At 35.0% G+C, this 18,582-nt stretch overlaps 1 protein-coding gene across 1 annotated transcript; it reads right to left on the reverse strand.

Annotated features, from left to right (window-relative positions):
* Window positions 1-11,373: 11,373 nt before the first annotated feature.
* Window positions 11,374-14,114, reverse strand: LOC133180700 (uncharacterized). Its single transcript, XM_061315170.1, has 5 exons — window positions 13,812-14,114; window positions 12,714-12,898; window positions 12,310-12,470; window positions 12,014-12,201; window positions 11,374-11,462 (listed from the first exon to the last, which is right to left on the reverse strand). The coding sequence occupies exons 1-5, from the start codon at window positions 14,071-14,073 to the stop codon at window positions 11,416-11,418; spliced, it is 843 nt and encodes a 280-aa protein (XP_061171154.1). The 5' UTR covers window positions 14,074-14,114; the 3' UTR covers window positions 11,374-11,415.
* Window positions 14,115-18,582: the final 4,468 nt, after the last annotated feature.

Raw genomic sequence — 18,582 nt, forward strand, 5'->3', positions numbered from 1 at the left:
CATTTCAATTCGTTTGACCACACTATCCTTTCAATCTGGGGTAGAATTTTAGAAAAAAAAATACATCATCCAAACACAAGTCCTACTATACCTACTCCATTCCGTAGACAACGAGAACAATACTGGTTCAGGAAATTAAGCACTGCGTTTCCATATGATTGCAACGACTGCTTAAGTAATGTAGGGAATCTTTCAAGCCAACAGTGCACCAGTGTGAATGTGATGGGACTTTAAACAATACACATAAAGTAGGCATAGTCATGAACATCAATCATACAATAGACCAAATGGACATGATGATTCGCACTAAATTAACTCGGTTCCCTGGAAATCCATACTTGGATTCTCTAACTGCAGAATACGAGATGGTGTTTGTGATTATGGATGTTGCCCAGCACAGCTCTATAAGCCGCCACGTGCATCAGAAGACAATTCCGAACCAATCCGCCAGTTCCTTAAACTTAAATTTGTCAACAAAAAATATATGCTGTGAACATTTATAATATTCTTAAGAGGGCTGGGTGGTCGTGGATATTTTTAGACTATATTGATCTCCTTTAGAAGAAGAGCTCCATATAAAGATATACAAAAATGATCAAATTTTAAAACTAAAATGCATGAATTTTTTCTTTGCCAAATGATAGTTGACAGCTTAAGATATCATATCTAAAAAAAATAAGTTATATCTGATGGTCAATTTGTTGACCCCCAACCTCGGTCTTGCATTCCACCATGTTTCAAGTTGAAGTCTACACCATGCATTCCCTACAGATATTCTCGAACTGTTGCTTCCAAACTTCTCAATTATAAACAAACCTTACAGTGCCTACCGGAAGATATTGATCATCTAAAACAAAATCTTCTTAAGTTTTCTTGCTCTTCCTCTCCTTTCAGCTATGGTCCAGCTGGACAAGTCATTACTGGAGATGTTAATATAGTTGAAAATGATTACCTAAAGGCAATCATTTTTAAAGGATCTGAAATATAGGGAGCCCAGTCTTTAAACTGACAAGAGAACTTAATTTCCATTGTGAAGAATTATCCAAACGTTGGACGATTAATAAAGGGGAAGACCTGAACAATTTGTCATAATGGATTAAGTGTTTTAGAAATACAGTAAAGGATCGTGTTAGAAAGTTAAAAGACAATATGGAAATGTCGGAAAGAGTACATGAACAATATTTTATGGTTCCAGTAGACAAAGCTTGCAACAATATCGTCTTTATTATTATAATTGTATTCTAGAAGAACTTGGTTTTAATTCTACATCTGGAAATCCAACTTGGAAAACACAATTCACTTTCTAAGGATAAATTTCTTCAAAATCACATTTTAGTCTTTAATATTTTTAACATTCAAGTCAAGTTCGATCTCCCCTTCCTAAGCTGGATTCCTCAACTTCATAAAATCCTTAAAAAAAAGATACATTGCCAGGTCCAGCAAATGCTCTACCAAAGTCTTATTGTTACTCCTCACAAAATTATTAACTGCTGTAAAGGAGGATCTCAGACGTACTGAACATATCGAAAAGTGGAGTAAACTTATTGTGGATTCTTAGAAACTTTTCAAAAGTCAGTAACATCAAATGGTATGACTTTTCAACACTTTACACAACAATTTCTAAAGATAAATAAAAACTAGGCTTTTTGATATCATAGACAATCTTCAATTAAAAAAAAGGAACTTAAAAATTTTCATATCTTGTGATTGGTTATCAACAAAATTGCTAAGTTATAAATCACTCTGAGTCTACACACAAGTACGCTGAAGTTGAAATTTAAAGTATGCTGGAGATCCTCATCGACAACATCTATAAAGTCTTTGGAGGACAGTGTCCCTTTTCCCCCAAAAAAAATCTTACGACTAAGACAAAAATTTCCCCATTCTCAGACAAGTATCTGCAGATCATAAAAACTTTTTTATTACTTTGGACAACATTGTGAATTATATTTTAGAAAAAAATGAATATCTCTATTAAACAAAATCTTACAGAATTAGGGAAGTTTTATCTTAGTCATAAGAGTTTTTTTGTGAAAAAAAAAAGGCCACAGGTCTTCCAGCAAGCTGTTGGAATTCCAATGGTCACTAATTGTACTCCTTTACCGACTTTTTTTTATATTCCTATGAAGCAAAATTTATTCAGAAACTTCTACAGAAGTTCTGAGAAACCCAAAATACTTGCTGTGGCTTTCAACTCGAGATATATCGATGACGTTTTATTAATTAACAATAGTAACCTCCATTCATATGTCATATTTATATATCCCCTTGAATTCAAAATTAAAGACACCACAGCGTCTGTCATAATTGTTTGATGTTTTACTAATCATAGACGATAAGGGTTAACTAACAACTAAATTGTATGACAAGCGAGATGACTTCAGCTTTTCCATCGTCAACTTTCCTTATCTATATAGTAATATTCCGCTATCACCTGCATATGGTGTTTATGTCTCCCAACTCAGTCGATACTCAAGAGCATCCTCTGAATACGATCATTTCTCAAACCGAGGAAGGATGCTGACAGGTAGGTTGTTGTTGCAGAGATTTCAACAAGCTCGTTTTGTCAGCATTTCGTAAGTTATATGGCCGTTATAATGAACTTGTCAGCAAGTATATCCTGTCATTGGGTAGAATTTTGACTGACAAATTTCATATCAATTGTTAAGCCTTTGTTTTTATATTAATTTGACTACAGATGTTCCGTCTACCTGATCAATACATAGGGGTCACGGCGGGTGTGACCAGTTGACAGAGGATTCTTACTCCTCCTAGGCACCCGATCCCACCTCTGGAATTTCCAGGGGTCCATGTTTTATGCCCTCTGCACAGAATTGTATTTTTTATAGATTTTTTAAGGTCGATCACTGTACATTATTTTCACCTTTTCATTCAATCAAAACGATTCTTTCTATTACTTTGTCTTTACTGTGTCTATTTCATATTAAGCTTTACCATTTCCCCCTATGAAATTAAAGATACATAAAAGGCTTTGTGTAAGCGATTCAGACAGAAAGTTCATTCAGCCAATGTGTGTTTTGAAGAGGCTCAAAATTTTGATAAAGACCAAATAATTTAAAGTAAATAAAACATTTGATATAATTATGTAATTCTATATTGCCAACACCTAACTCCCTATATTTGTCTAGATTGCTCGGCAAACATACAGTCCATTCTATGGATAAAGCAAAAGTAATTTAAAATCACAGAATATCGATATCCGCAGTATACGTATTGATATCATCTAGCTTACCTCTGATATTGATAGTGTACTCCAGATATCGATCCTAGAATTTCGATAGTGAGTGATGCATACTCCGGTCGCCATGGAAATACATGTGTCCTGCATTGGTAGTGGGGAGATTGCTCCCAGCCATGTATCTTTTACACTTACTCCAATCCCAGAAGTGGCCCGGAGCATCAATTCTCTATCCTCGGCTAGGAGATAAAGACAAAGTTTTATATATATATATATATATATATATATATATATATATATATATATATATATATATATATATATATATATATATATATATATATATATATACACGAGGGATTTTTGGAAATTTTTGAGACTTTTTCTTTACTCCAAAAAGGAAAGGACAGAGATAAATTCATGAAAATTTCGTCAACATTTTATAAAGCACAAATAAAACAAATGTGCAAAATTTCTAATTTATAGGATAATTAGATAAGTTCCGGTGAAATTATAAACATGTAAATGTCTATCGACCTGGAGCAGCATTGCTACGTCATTTACGTCTTCTTTCTCTGTTATCTTTCTCTGTTATCACATATTGCATTAAAAAAAATCAACTATCTCTTTTCTTAAACGATTCTTTACAAATAATAAAATAAAATGTGTGCTGTTGCTACCTTAGCATAAAATAAACATGAAGTGTCATGTACAGGTTGACTTGTCACTAAGCATCACGCAGGACCGATTTATGCAACGCGGGTCAACGTTATTTAGTCCGTAATAATTGATGGTCGTCCGGAGCTTTTGTTTTTACTCTGGTTGTTTTATTTGTAAGAAAAAATATATACCCATGAGAAAACAAACCTTTAGACATGTTTTTTCTCATTGTTATTGTTTTAGCAGGCCGTTTAGTCTCGATAGGCGATATACAAAATTTTAGGTAGGCTCGCTGCGCCGCCTTGACATCAAAATCCATTTTGTCGTCGTTATCAGATTTCAATCCCGAGCTCAATTTTTTTTATGATCTCCGTATTTCTGATCGAAATTCCAACAAACTTGCAAAATTGAGAAATTATACAATTAAATGGGTCCACCGGGAGTTTGAACGTTGATGTTACATATTATATATATATATATATATATATATATATATATATATATATATATATATATATATATATATATATATATATATATATATATATATATATATATATATATATATAATATACACATATTTACTGGCTATGAGGACAATAGCAAGTTTATCGTTCCCCAAGACAGCAACTATTTCCCGAGGCGCAGCCGAGGGAAATAGTTGCTGTCGAGGGGAACGATAAACTTGCTATTGTCCGAATAGTCAGTAAATAAGTGTTTTATTATACCGAAGCAGTCTTTACTTGTGTTACGTCACAATCTGTATAAAACCAGAAGAGTTCCGAGATGAAAAGCGAGGGAAACAGAATGCTCTCGGTGAATAGTTTAATGACTATTTAACCATGGGCAAATAGCACAAAAACTATTCCACGGTAGGGGCTGTTTGGAAAAAATAGCATTTTTATTCGTAATATTTTTACATAGAAAAAATTCACAGAGGTATAATAAATATATATATATATATATATATATATATATATATATATATAGATAGATAGATAGATAGATAGATAGATAGATAGATAGATAGATAGATATTCATTTATATGAACAGAGAGAGATAAAGAGAGAGAGAGAGAGAGTTTGAAGCAGGTCATATGATCTTTTTCTCTCTTTGATCCAGCTTTAAGCTCGTCTATCCGCAGATACTCTTAAATTTGAATGAAATTTTGACCTAGTATTCGATCTGGGACTAGAGGAAAATGAACAGGGAATACTGTACGTGTACATAAATTGGCGTATTCAAAATTTAGCGCGATCACTGGGTATTGAGTTGTTGGCGTATTCATGAATTAGCGCTACACACAAACGTGCCATATATTGTTAAATAACGGTATTCATAAATTAGCGCATCGTTGTCCGTGTCAAGGCCGCTAAAATATGAAGCCCGCTATTTTAAGTACGCATACAGTATTCCGTTCACTGTATCCTAATCTCCGTCAGTTATCTTCAAGATATTATAGCCTGGTTCCCTAGGCCTTCCGATTGTGTAAGATCTGAAGGACCTGGTTCTCAAAGCCTTCCGATTGTGTAAGTTCTGAAGGACCTGGTTCTCAAAGCCTTCCGATTGTGTAAGCTCTGAAGGGCCTGGTTCTCAAAGCCTTCCGATTGTGTAAGCTCTGAAGGGCCTGGTTTTCAAAGCCTCCCGATTGTGTAAGCTCTGAAGGGCTTGGTTCTCTGGCCCATCCTCTCCAAGGCAGGAAAGTACATCGAAGTAAAAAAAAACATAACAGGGGACCAGGCTACTTCTAGGCTTGATTAATCGAAAGGCCTCCGAATCCAAGCTACAAGATATCATAGAGAACTATGAATAGTCTCTTTTTGAAAATTTGTAGTGAGGATTTGACTAAGACTTGTTATTGAACCTTTTTTTTAAAATGCACATACTTTTTAAAATGTCTTTATAAGGCAGTATGATTAATAATTAAACCATACCTGAATTTAATACCTAACAATTTTAATGCAATATTTTTTGCAGGCTTGAAAAATAGTCCTTTTTCTATTAAACTTTCCTTCTATTTCGAGAACTTTCAGATAATGTAAGTTCAGTTCAGGTAAGGGTTATTGAGGATAAATTATTAAATCTCTCCCAACCCCCCTCCTTCTGCCTAAGGATTTTATTTTAAGAGAGAGTGCTGCTGGGCTTCTTTTCAGATAACTGTAAGGACACAGACAACCATACCAGGCGGATAACTGAAAGGACAGAAACAACAGGACTAGGCAGATAACTGAATGGACACAGACAACCAGACCAGGCGGATAACTGAAAGGACACAAACAACCAGTCCAGGTGAATAACTGGAAGGACAGAAACAACAGGACCAGGCAGATAACTGAATGGACACAGACAACCAGACCAGGCGGATAACTGAATGGACACAAACAACCAGACCAGGCGGATAACTGTAGGACATAGACAACCAGACCAGGCAGATAACTATAAGGACACAGACAACCAGACCAGGCAGATAACTGTAAGGACACAAACAACAGGACCATGTGGATAACTGTAATTACACAGACAACCAGACCAGGCAGATAACTGTAAGGACATAGACAACCAGACCAGGCGGATAATTGTTAGGACTCAGACAACCAGACCAGACAGATAACTGTAAGGACTCAGACAACCAGTCCAGGCGGATAACTGAATGGACACAAACAACCAGACCAGACAGATAATTGAATGGACACAAACAACAGGACCATGTGGATAACTGTAAGGACATAGACAACCAGACCAAGCAGATAACTATAAGGACACAGACAACCAGACCAGGCGGATAACTGCTAGGACACAGACAACCAGACCAGGCGGATAACTGCTAGGACACAGACAACCAGACCAGGCGGAAAACTGCTAGGACACAAACGACGAGACCAGGCAGATAACTGTATGGACACAGACAACCAGACAAGGCAGATAACTGAAAGGACACAGACAACCAGACCAGGCTGATAACTGTATGGACACAGACAACTAGACCAGGCGGATAACTGTAAGGAGATAGACAACCAGACCAGGCAGATAACTATAAGGACACAGACAACCAGACCAGGCGGATAACTGTATGGACACAGACAACTATACAAGGCAGATAAATGTAAGGACGATAAGAGGCCAGGTAGATAACTGTGAGGACACAGACAAATAGACCAGGCAGATAACTGTTAGGACACAGACAACCAGACTAGGCAGAATATTGTTAGACACAAACAACCAGACTGAGCACAGTTTCAGATAAGTGTAAGGATGTAAATCATATACGGTACCAATTTTGATGCACCATATGCAAATTACGACAAATTATGTCTCTTCAGTGATGCTCGTGCTGAAACGCTGGAAATCCAAAATATTTAAATAAAAAAGACTTTGAAGAGCTGAAAAAAGGGCTGCCAAAGGCTGGAGCCAAATTTGTCGAAGGATCGGGGCTATGCATGAGGGAGATAATCCTTAATTTTGAAATAAATTACTAAATTTTACCACAGCAATTAAATATATATCCGTATTTTCAAGCTAGTACCGATTTACTTAGCTACTGGGCTGTAGAGACCACACAGACAACCAGACCAGGCAGATAACTGTAAGGACACAGACAACCAGACCAGACAGATAACTGTAAGGACACAGACAACCAGACGAGGAAGGTAATTGTAAGGACACAGACAACCAGACGAGGAATGTAACTGTAAGAACACAAACCACGCAGTTGTTCAGCGGTCCTACTGATGTATGTATGTTGATAATGTGGTATCATTTGAAACTAACGACCACTGCAGCCAATTTACGCCAACATTCAGTTAAGTTTGTAAAATTTGAATTCGGTATTCATAATTTATGCAGAATTTAAGGGGAGTAAGTCCACTGTTATTTATTCTCCGCGAGTCTTTGGATAATTAACGTAATATTGTATTACTTTTTAAAAAATATTCTAACATACAAAGATCTCAATACATGTATTGATAATTGGATTAGCTTGCAATAAATAAAGTTAAGGAATAATAAACTAGCACTTCACTCGATTCGTGTGCATTTTAAGTAAAAGCATAAACTCACAGGAATTCACCGTTTGAATAGAAATGAAAATAAAACTAAGTTTTAAAATACTCTGTGGCAAAAAACACAATATTGAGACTTACCATTTGACTTGTAGTAAATGCACCAGTCCTGTATAACTTCAGTTACAGCTAAAGAATCGTGGGGTCCAAAGTTGTTTATTTCACATGTTCTATTGTTCTGATGGTAATTAACACTGTGACAATTTTCCCTTTGTACACATAGAAGACAACAGTGGGTGGATCCAAATGAAAAAACACTTTCTGAATCAACAGTCCCGTTACTTATTCGGAGACCTGCCAGTTTCTTAAAGATGTCATTTTTCACAGGTGTGCAAACAGACGCAATCGTGGCTATGATATATACTCCAAGACCTGTGATCTTTGCCATATTCAACAGATATTTACAGAAGATTAAGCCATAATTTCGCTCTATCTGCTTTATCTGCTCTGTTTTCAAATTATTGTATTTTTCATATATTCCGTTCTTCAGCTTTGTGATCCGTGGGCCAACAATCAGTCTATTTTCTGGACTGTTGAACAATAAAACTTTGCAAACGTTAACCTGTTTGAATTTTAGTTCAATTTTAGTTCAATGGCTTATTTTGTTTAAGCGAAACTACCACGATTTCTTTGAAATATAGTTGGCATGAAGGAAATAATCAATATTTTACATTTTGATGAGAGACATGTTATTATGTCGATAATTCAGGGTTTTTTTTCCATTATCATCGATGTTACATTAATTTTAATTGTTTACTTATGAAAACAGTTGGGATAAGATTTTTTCGTTGTATTTTGAAACGTAAAAAGGCTCTCGTATACTGTTTAGAATAGCTTGACAGTGATATGAGTATTCAGGAAATAATCGAAGCAATCGAGCATCTGAAGCGAGGAAAGTCGCATGGATTAGATTTTATATTAAATGAGTATTTAATAGTTCAAAGATTTAATATCTGATTTATGTTGTATCTCTAATCATACTGTATCTTCTGGGGGGGGGGGGGGGGGTTCGTCCAGTGGACAAAAGCTGTTATAGTTCATCTATTCAAAAAAGAGGAATAAGTTTGAAAAGTTGTTTCTAAGTTGTTACTGACGTTTTTTATACCAATTGTTAAGCCATTATTTTCACACTGAATTGTATACGGATTTTTCCGTTTGCCCGATCATGACAAGGAGCACACGGCGGTCGACGGGGGATGCTTACTCATCCATGGCACCTAATCCCACCTCTGATGTTTTTAGAGCTCCGTGTTTGCTCTTCTTCAAATATGTATTGTTTCAATGGACTTTTGAGTTTGATTACTGATCATTATCTTCATATTTCAATACATCAATTTTAAATAGAAAGCTCTTAAGGTGTTATCTACTAATGATATAGTAGCAGATGCTCAATTCGATTTATTAACCTATCTATCAACAGCTGATGCTATTTTTGTATTAACTGTATTAATATTGCTGTTTTGTAGATTGCAAAAAAAAACTTTTGATTCAAGAGTTAGGAAGATATTATGGGAAAATTGTTATGAGCCAATAATGTAAAAGAGCTATGTAAGCTAGGAAAATATATCTTTAAATCATTTGAACTTCGTAATCATATGTATGCAAATATATCATGTTATTCTCCAACTCTGTATAATATAAGCTGTTTAATGTGATAAGTATATGTACTGTACAACTTTCCATGTTTATGAACTTTCTGAACAACGTATTAATTAATTGCCATAAGATTGTATGTCTTGAACAATTGAATTGAAAAGTGTTATTGTTCACTTTTATTTAAAACTATAATTCTATCAATTTTATCCCGTGAAATTTTTTTTAATAAGAGATAAATGAACGTTCATATTTATAACATTAGTATTTTGTGTAATATACATGTACTTGATTCAAGTTGATATACTGAGTTATAGACGTCGGTGTTATGTAACTATTTCAATAGATGAGATATAACTCGGTGTTTTGTGTAATATACTTGTTTCAAATTGTGAATATTCTTTAGCAATTTGTGTAATGTGCTCTTTTCAAGATGAAATATCTGTAAGCAGTTTGTGTAAAAAAAAAAATACCTGTTTCATGATGAAAACAATTTTTTGTATTTTATGTAATGTTTTTCCAACAAGCTTAGAAATGTGCACTTGCCGGTGGAGGGCTGCAAATTTAGACTGTACTCGGCACCCAGGGCCATTGAGCATTGAGGGATCTTTTACTGCGACACAGGACCTCGGTTTATACCGTTTCATCCGAAGAACTGGTCTCCACGACCCGCAGTGGGACTCGAACCCGTATTGTGAAATTAAACACAGGGAAGTGCTAAGTAAAGGATGTTATTTTATTCATATCTCCGATCATAATGTACAATATACATGTATTTCGTTACCAGGCACAATAAAAGTTATATTTCTAACTGCATTAGATAGCCATGTTGTATATTTTATTTGCTGAAATAAAGTATATCAGGAAGGACACGTGCTATAAGACGTTGATTTAAAAGTGAAGCAAGTAAAGCCATTACAGCGTGGTCCAGCTGCCACAGTTCAATAGATGTTACACAAGCTAGACAACATTTTCGGAAGTGTAGAAAGAGGAGAAAACCTCATGGAGGCATGTTCCAGAACAAGTCAAAAGAAGGACGAGGACAGCATAGTGTGGAGCTATAGATTAGAAGAAATATTCGGGAGGGTTTTGATGAAAGGAATAGAATAGCCAAGGAAAGTGAAAGGAATGAGCAACTCAGGTCAATATTTTGGCATGGTTTACAACAGTGGTTGAAGGACATAACAAGACACAGATGTGATACCATTAAGGATTTTGATGATCTCAGAAAGGAAGTTAGACTTATAGAGAAGGAACATGAGAGTGGTGAATCAACACCAACAATGGCTATAGCTGCGAATTATCAGGATCAAGAGAATCCGGAAGTTGAAAGGGAATTGGACCTTAAAGGACTAGTTCATCAGATAGATGAAAGATTAAAGAAGATAGAGGCGGAGAAGAAAGATTATACTGGAAACGGAAGAGACAGACAAAGGAACACAGATAGAAAAAGAAGTAGAGATGGAAAGAGATATAAAAATGAACACAACCAACAGTATGGAGAGGGATTTAAGGAATCACTGTCTAGTTTGTTGGGTATGCCAAGGCATTAACGACAGTTGGAAACGTGGGATAATTTGCATAACGGGCGAAGGTGTAAAGCACACATGTAAAAAGACGAACTTCATTAAAAACATACATTTTATTTGTTTTTTAACAATTTATTATGAATATGCTTTGAACATGATTATACTAACACCTCTTATATTTTTAGAAAGTTTCTCAAATTCTCATTCCAGTCGAATTCTTCTACAATAAGAAGGTAGTTTTGAGAATCTTATTTCGTATTTTCAAAGATACAATAAATTGAAAAAAAACAAGGTGGAACCAAGATGAATCACCACTGTGGTTTGTTTTTCTCTATAGATACGGGTTTCTGGTTGTCATGAAATAGACTGGACTCATTACGTGTACTTGACGAACACCGCCATCACATCGGCAAAGTCGACATCTACCAGAAGATAAGAGAACAAGAAATAATAAAATACAAAACTGACTTCTTAATAATTATTACGTTGCTGCAACTTTAGCAGGGGCATGGATACCTTATCTCGATTGGTTTATAGATTGTCTGAAGATATAGAAGTTTCCAGATTCTACAGAGTATTTCGAAAAGAGTTTTTAAAATAGTATCAATCTTTTTCATTTCAGTTATTTACAATACATACCTGTATAAGCAAAAAAAGCTTAAAATCATACTGGCATCGATAAATGTGATACGATTAATAATATTAGTAGTTGGAATCCAATATAATTGTATGCATATGAATTTGTGTCGAAGGTTGATAATCAGTAATCATTATAATCACTGTCCAACATTTCTTTGATAGGAAGGTGATATTTAAAAAGTCTTAAAACGCACATATATAGGAAAGACGTTCTTAAAAAAGTGCTGATTTATTCGTTATTAAGTTGCTGTTAAGCCTGAATTATGTGATTATTGTTTTTAATACAAGGTATTGACAGAAGTTATTCTAAATCATAGCTTTCATGGCCCGTTACCTGTACTCTGATACCTGGCCACATTGTCCAATGCGGAGTAGACAAACTTAGGTTTCTTTGAGAGGTCGCTCCACTCACCCGGACAACAGTCAGATGAGATCGGGTCCAGAACCACAAACCAGCCAGCGTCTTTAGGGCAACCACCATAATTCTGTAGTATTAAGAAAACACGAGAGCAGGGCTGGTCCCTGAAAGGTAATTATTTATTAAAATGCAGGATTAAAGTTAATTTCTACAGATGTAGTAAAAAAATATTGGTTCTATTTGACTCGTACAAGTATATATTACGAACATACCCCTTGACGGAGAAGTAAATAAAATTTCTGGTCGGAGACAGCGTTGTCCAGCTACTGGTCAAAAGTCTGGACGAGGACATCCAGCTCTCAAGGTTAGATCCAGTCCCGTTGAAGGTCATGAACATTACTCTGGATCCGTTCTTGTATAGTTCTATCATTACCTTGAAGTATGGTAAAATTATTTTTTTGATCAATAGAAATTTTTTTTATGAAAAAGATCAGTATATTGAATCATATTGACTGTCTTGTGAATTTTATTTCTATATTTTGTTTTATAACTGATTACACGCTGATGCACAAAGTGAATTATACGCATATAAAGAATAATTCGCCGATGTTTTAAATGAATTTTATCCATAGATATTCACAATGACCTAAACGTAGATGTCCAAACAATTACTTACCTCAGATATAGATAATGTCTCCCAGAGGTCGATCTTTGGATTCCTATAGTGTGTAGTACACACTGCTGACGCCATTGATTTACACCCGTCCTGAGGGGGTGGTGGGGAAAGTGTTCCCAGCCAAGTGTCTCTGACGCTAAATCCAACACCAGAGGTCGCCCGAAGCATCAATTCTCTATCCTCGACTGTGGAAGCAACAAAAGACCATGACTTTTTCTTTCTCTTATTTTTTATCACAACTATCTTACATTGATGACACGCATGTCCTCAAACTTCTATAGTTCTGATTTAAACAAGACTTAAATAGAATATTTTTTAATCATTGGTTACTTAGTTATTGTCTTGACTTGTTCGACGCATGATTTGAACATCTCATTGTCAAATAACATTGAGCTTTCAAATAATAACTTTACAGCGTGACATGTTCAAGGTTTTATCCATTGCAGTCCTAAATAACATCATGGTAAATCTTTCAGGCCGTGGCAACAACATTTCAAGGATCAAAAGTGATGACCTTGACACCATGTCTAAACCCCCTTGCCAAGTGACCTTGACTTTTAAAATACAGCAGGACATTGACCTCAAGTTTCGAAACACTAACACACATGTCTCCATTCCGTTATCGAGAGATAGTATCACTGTTTTGATAACAGTTTTTAATCGCAAAGAGCTTTTATTATTTTATAATCAGATCCAGACCATTACTTTATTTCCTAGTGCACCAAATAATTATCTGGAAATGACACAAGCCTAACAATGTGTGTATGAAAAAATCAAATCTGTTTTCATATAATCCGATGTAAAGACGAATAATGACCCCCATTATTCGACGTCGAAAATGACTCCCGGTCATTATTCGACATCGAAAAATGACCCTTTTGCCTGTAGCAAAAGTGGCATCACCCTTAAAATCAAATTCAGGGTAATTCTTACTTTGAAATATTTCATTTATCCTTATTCTTAAACGCAATATTTTAACATCAAAGAGAAATAAGTAAATTTTATTTTCAAGTTACTATCTTGATATGATATTCAAGCTACTATCGTATAAAAATCTCAAAAACTGTATCTATCATAAATGCTTAAGAAATTACTTACCATTTGATTTGTAGTACACAGACCAAGACTGGTTGACTTCCGTAACTGCTCCGGAATCTTGAGGTCCAAACTTATTCAATTCACAAAGTCCTTCTCTCTCGTGAACATTGGCACTTTGACAGTTGCCTTGCTGTAGACATATTAAACAGCAATGTGTGTCTGAAACATACGGAAAAGGCACGGAAAGACCGTAGTTTTTTATTCGGATTCCATGCAATGCCTTGAAATACCCGTCTTCTAAGGTTGTAACATGAGACACCATTAAAGTTAGACTTGCATGCAGTAAGACAAGGCGGCCTTTTTCTCGCATGTCTAGTGACCACACAATGCTCTGAACTAAAGGTTTTCTTCAAAGATACTTTAATTAGACCTATATTTCTGCAGTGAATGCAGTTTTTGTGTTGTTCACGTAGTTTTGATTGAATATGTTTGCTATGAAATTTTAATAATTCATATTGTACATAAAAACCAAAGCAAAAACCATAAATAAAGGTTGTCAAGAAAAGATACTTTTAATACGTCATTTATTTAGGCGGAGCACTAGCATTCGATATTAGAGACTATGTAGGAATATATGACACAAATAATTTTTCAATCTATTGAGAAACGGTCTTTAAATGAACAAGAAATTTTCAATTGCATACAGATAATGGCATATTACAATTCGATAAGAACGTTCAACAACAGGCCCATGGGCCACATCGCTCACCTGAGCACAATGGCTAGGAAGAAGCAGAAATCAGTTCAGTATTTAAAAGTTTACAGGGGAACTAAAATTTACACTACCTCAGGATGCTTCCATGTCAGTATTACAAATTACAGGCGGGGGGGGGGGGGGGCAAACTTTAATTTACACTTCCATATCAATATTACCAATCATAGCTTTGTTCTTCTTAAACAGAAGATTTTTTCCTATGTAAAACTCTGATCTCTCATTGTGGCCCCACTCTACTCACCCTAAATTTGAACAAATTGGAATCTACACTACCTGAGGATGCTTCTATAATAATATGACTTATCATGGCTTTGCTGTTCTTGAGCAGATGATTTTTTTTTCAAGATGATTCCTATATATTCTTATGCAAAACTTTAAACTTCTCTTGTGCCCCCAACCCCTGGGGGTCATAATTTGAACAACCTTGATTCAACAATGCCTAAGGTTGCTTCTGTATGAATATGACTAATAATGGCTTAGTTGTTCTTGAGAAGATTTTAAAGATATTTCTTATGTAATGTCTATGATCAGGTTCTTACAAGGGATATATAGGTTTTCCTCTTATTCTGTCTGAGTTAATGATTGGAAAGATCATTAAGACAGCTCTGTCTGAGGGTAAATTACACAGTACTTAAATTTTCTCTTATCTAGAGACGGAGACTGGTTAAGGTACTACTTGCACCGTGTTTCTCCCCTAGGTTCCAATTGATAGATAAGAACCGGGTGTCTCAATCTTCTTCAGATTTACTTCACCCAGAACTTAACATTAATTCCCTAGGATACTTGCCACTGGTGTTTATAACTTTTATACTTCTATTTTGCTCTTACTCTTAGGGTTTTCCATCCCTGATAGGACCAAATTCTCTATCCTTAAATGTCCATCATGTACATTATACTCTGATATTAATTTATAGCATTTTACAGTAGAAAAGGATTTAAGAAGAGAAAGTTTCAAAAAAGTAATTAACTCAGCAAAGATTGCATTGAAGTCTATGGAGACAAGCGATTTTTTAAAAATAAAAATTCAAATAATAAGAATATCAATAAATACTGTGGTGGAAAGATGCATTAAAACATTAGAAATAGAATGACAATTGAAAACGATATTTTTTTTTACCAGATAAGTTTTTTTTTTTAATTGATCGTTTTATTAATCAAAAACAGAGACAGATAACTGTTACCAAAATTCAAGGTCATAAATTAGGACACATCCCACTCTTACATACTAATAGTAATAAATGGGAATTATGTCTAAATATACTGAGTATTCAACCCCTACACATCTGTTCTGTATTGAATTTCATTGAATCTATTGCTATTAGGGATGGAATACCTTAACTTCTTTATTGACGATTCAACATCCAACTTCTACAGCTACCTTCTGAATGCCTAATTTTCCCGAAGCTTTGCCTTTCAAATATACCCTTTGGTTTGACTAGTTCATTCCAAGGGTTGGCAGGTCATTCCATTATTTGAAGTCTTCAATGCGTTTTACTCAATGCCCCTTAACCATTACACCTATATATTCCTATGTAAAACTTTAACCCACTGTTTTGGCCCCGCCCTACCCCCGGGGTCATGATTTGAACAAACTTAAATTTATACCACCTGAGGATGCTTCTCTATTAATATGACTAATAATGTCTTAGCTGTTCTTCAGAAGAAGATTTTTTAAGATATTTCCTATATATTCCTATGGTAAACTAAACTTTGACCCCCTGTTGTGGCTCTGCCCTACACCCCCCCCCCCCCCGTGTCATGATTGAAAAAACTTGAATCTGGACTACCTGAGGATACTTCTATTATAATATGACTTATCATGGCTTTGCTGTTCTCGAGAAGAAGATTTTTAAAGACATCGCAGCTAGGTTAAGGACGCCCATGAAATATATACGCCTTTATATATTCAGGGAAAATGAATACAATTTTAATATTTTTTTTAACAGCAGTAGTTTTGATAAATGTGAATTGTGGTGATTGCATTTGTATATATCGGGTCTCTGCTGAGTTCGGCCAAAGTGACATCGCTTACATCAGCTGTTTGTCACGTGACAGGTTTAAAATTGGACCATATATGTACTACTACAAAGATCGTAAAAGTTCAACGATATACGGACATTCTTCCGCTATAAAATTTATTTTGTTTTCTTTGAGACAAATTCCTTAACCCGAAAAGTGCTGGGAGCAACTTCCTCATGCTTGAGAAATGTTTAAAATTTAGTTGTCTTTCTATAAACTCTAGACAAAAATGTAATACGCATTGGAATAATGTTAGATTACGGAATAAATGAACAATGTACAACCAGCTCCCAGCACTTTTCAGAACAGTAGGAATAATGGCTACAGGTGTTTAAAAATTCAGAATTTATAGTGAAACGGATATCGTTGAACTTTTGATATTTTCGAGGGGCTGGACCCCTCATTCTAGCACGTTACTGTACAAATGTGCTCCCTACGGCTATATATAAAGTCTACACATTATCAATTTAGTTTGACAATAAAATGTGGATTAATATATTTCAAAATATGTCTCTCTTTTTGTCTGACTACGCATGTTTCGTATTTATTTTTATTTTTACAAGCCACGATAAAAGTTTGATCCACGCCTCAAATACAGAGAAACTGCGTGTCAAACTAAGAAATGACGTCATTTCAGTAAGTACAGCGAGATCAAGCTGGCTTTCATTCTGCATACGCTAAGTGCTATTATGGCAAGATAAGTTGCACATCCATTTATTTTTATAACATTTATGAGAAACGAAAGTATTTCGTGTGTTTTAAAAAGAACATTATAGTATTTATTCATCGAGATTCATTTGTATTGTTTTAACGTGACGTCATAATAGCTCTCCCAAACCTCTGCATAGGCTGACGTAGATATGGGAGTCCTTAACCTTGCTGCGATTTTCATATATTCCTATGTAAAACTTCGACCCCTTCTTGTGACTACGCCCTACCTCCGGGGTCATGATATGAATAAAATTAAATCAAGAGGATGTAATGACGCTTTCACATAAGTTTCATCTTTTCTTGTGCAATGGTTCTTGAGAAGAGGATTTTTAAAAGATGCCAAGATTTCACGAATTCTTAATTATCTCCCCTTGAACAAACTTAAATTCCCTTTACCCAAGGATGCTTTGTGGCAAGTTTGGTTGAAATTGGTCCAGTGAGAAGAAGTCGAAAATGTGAAAAGTTTACAGACGGACGCCGGACACTCTTTGATCAGAAAAGCTCACTTGAGCCTTTGGCTCAGGTGAGCTAAAAACGATCAGCAGTGTTGTTTTTCAGTCCCCAACACAGCTATATGACCAAAATAGCATAGTAAAAAAGATTGATCAAATTATTGATACAGATCTTTCCAAAAGAGGGGAGTCTTAATTAAAACTACACAAACACTCATCAAAAGAGGGAATTAATGACATACATAGTGATATGATTCAATATTTATACAATGATTTATAATTAATTAAAGCTATATATGGCGTATTTGAACTAAAAAATAAAAATACGAGATTTAGTGTAGATAAACATGATATATGTTATTTACGTTCAAATTAAAATTTTCACCGATTTTAAACTTGAATAACCTCATGTTTCCTTAGTTAAATTGACTTTAAACTGTGTCTGTTATTTTAATGCAGAGTCAGCAAATAGATCGGTTATTGCTTTAAATTTCTAAAATCTTTAAAACGTGATTGGTTTAAATTGTGTAATTTAAAGGAAAGCCCTATCTTTATATAAAGTAATAAAACAAATAAAAAGATCTGTTTAATTTTAGTTAGTCTGACCTATACGCCATATATACGCCATATATATGACCCTAACTTTAACAATAACAATAATATTATGTTATGTTTAGACTTTAACAATAATATTATATGTTATGTTTAAGGAACATCTCATTAAAATTAAGGCATATTTTTAGCTCAACTGAGCTGAAAGCTCAAGTGAGCTTTTCTCATCACCTGTTGTCCGTCGTCCGTCCATTTGTCTGTCTGTCAGTCCGTCTGTAAACTTTTCACATTTTCAACTTCTCCTCAAGAACCACTGAGCCAA

Source organism: Saccostrea echinata, unplaced genomic scaffold, assembly GCF_033153115.1.
Source record: "Saccostrea echinata isolate AGI-Se365-2 ecotype Australia unplaced genomic scaffold, CSIRO_AGI_Sech_v1 ptg000001l, whole genome shotgun sequence".
In the NCBI taxonomy this organism is placed as follows: Eukaryota; Metazoa; Mollusca; class Bivalvia; order Ostreida; family Ostreidae; genus Saccostrea; species Saccostrea echinata.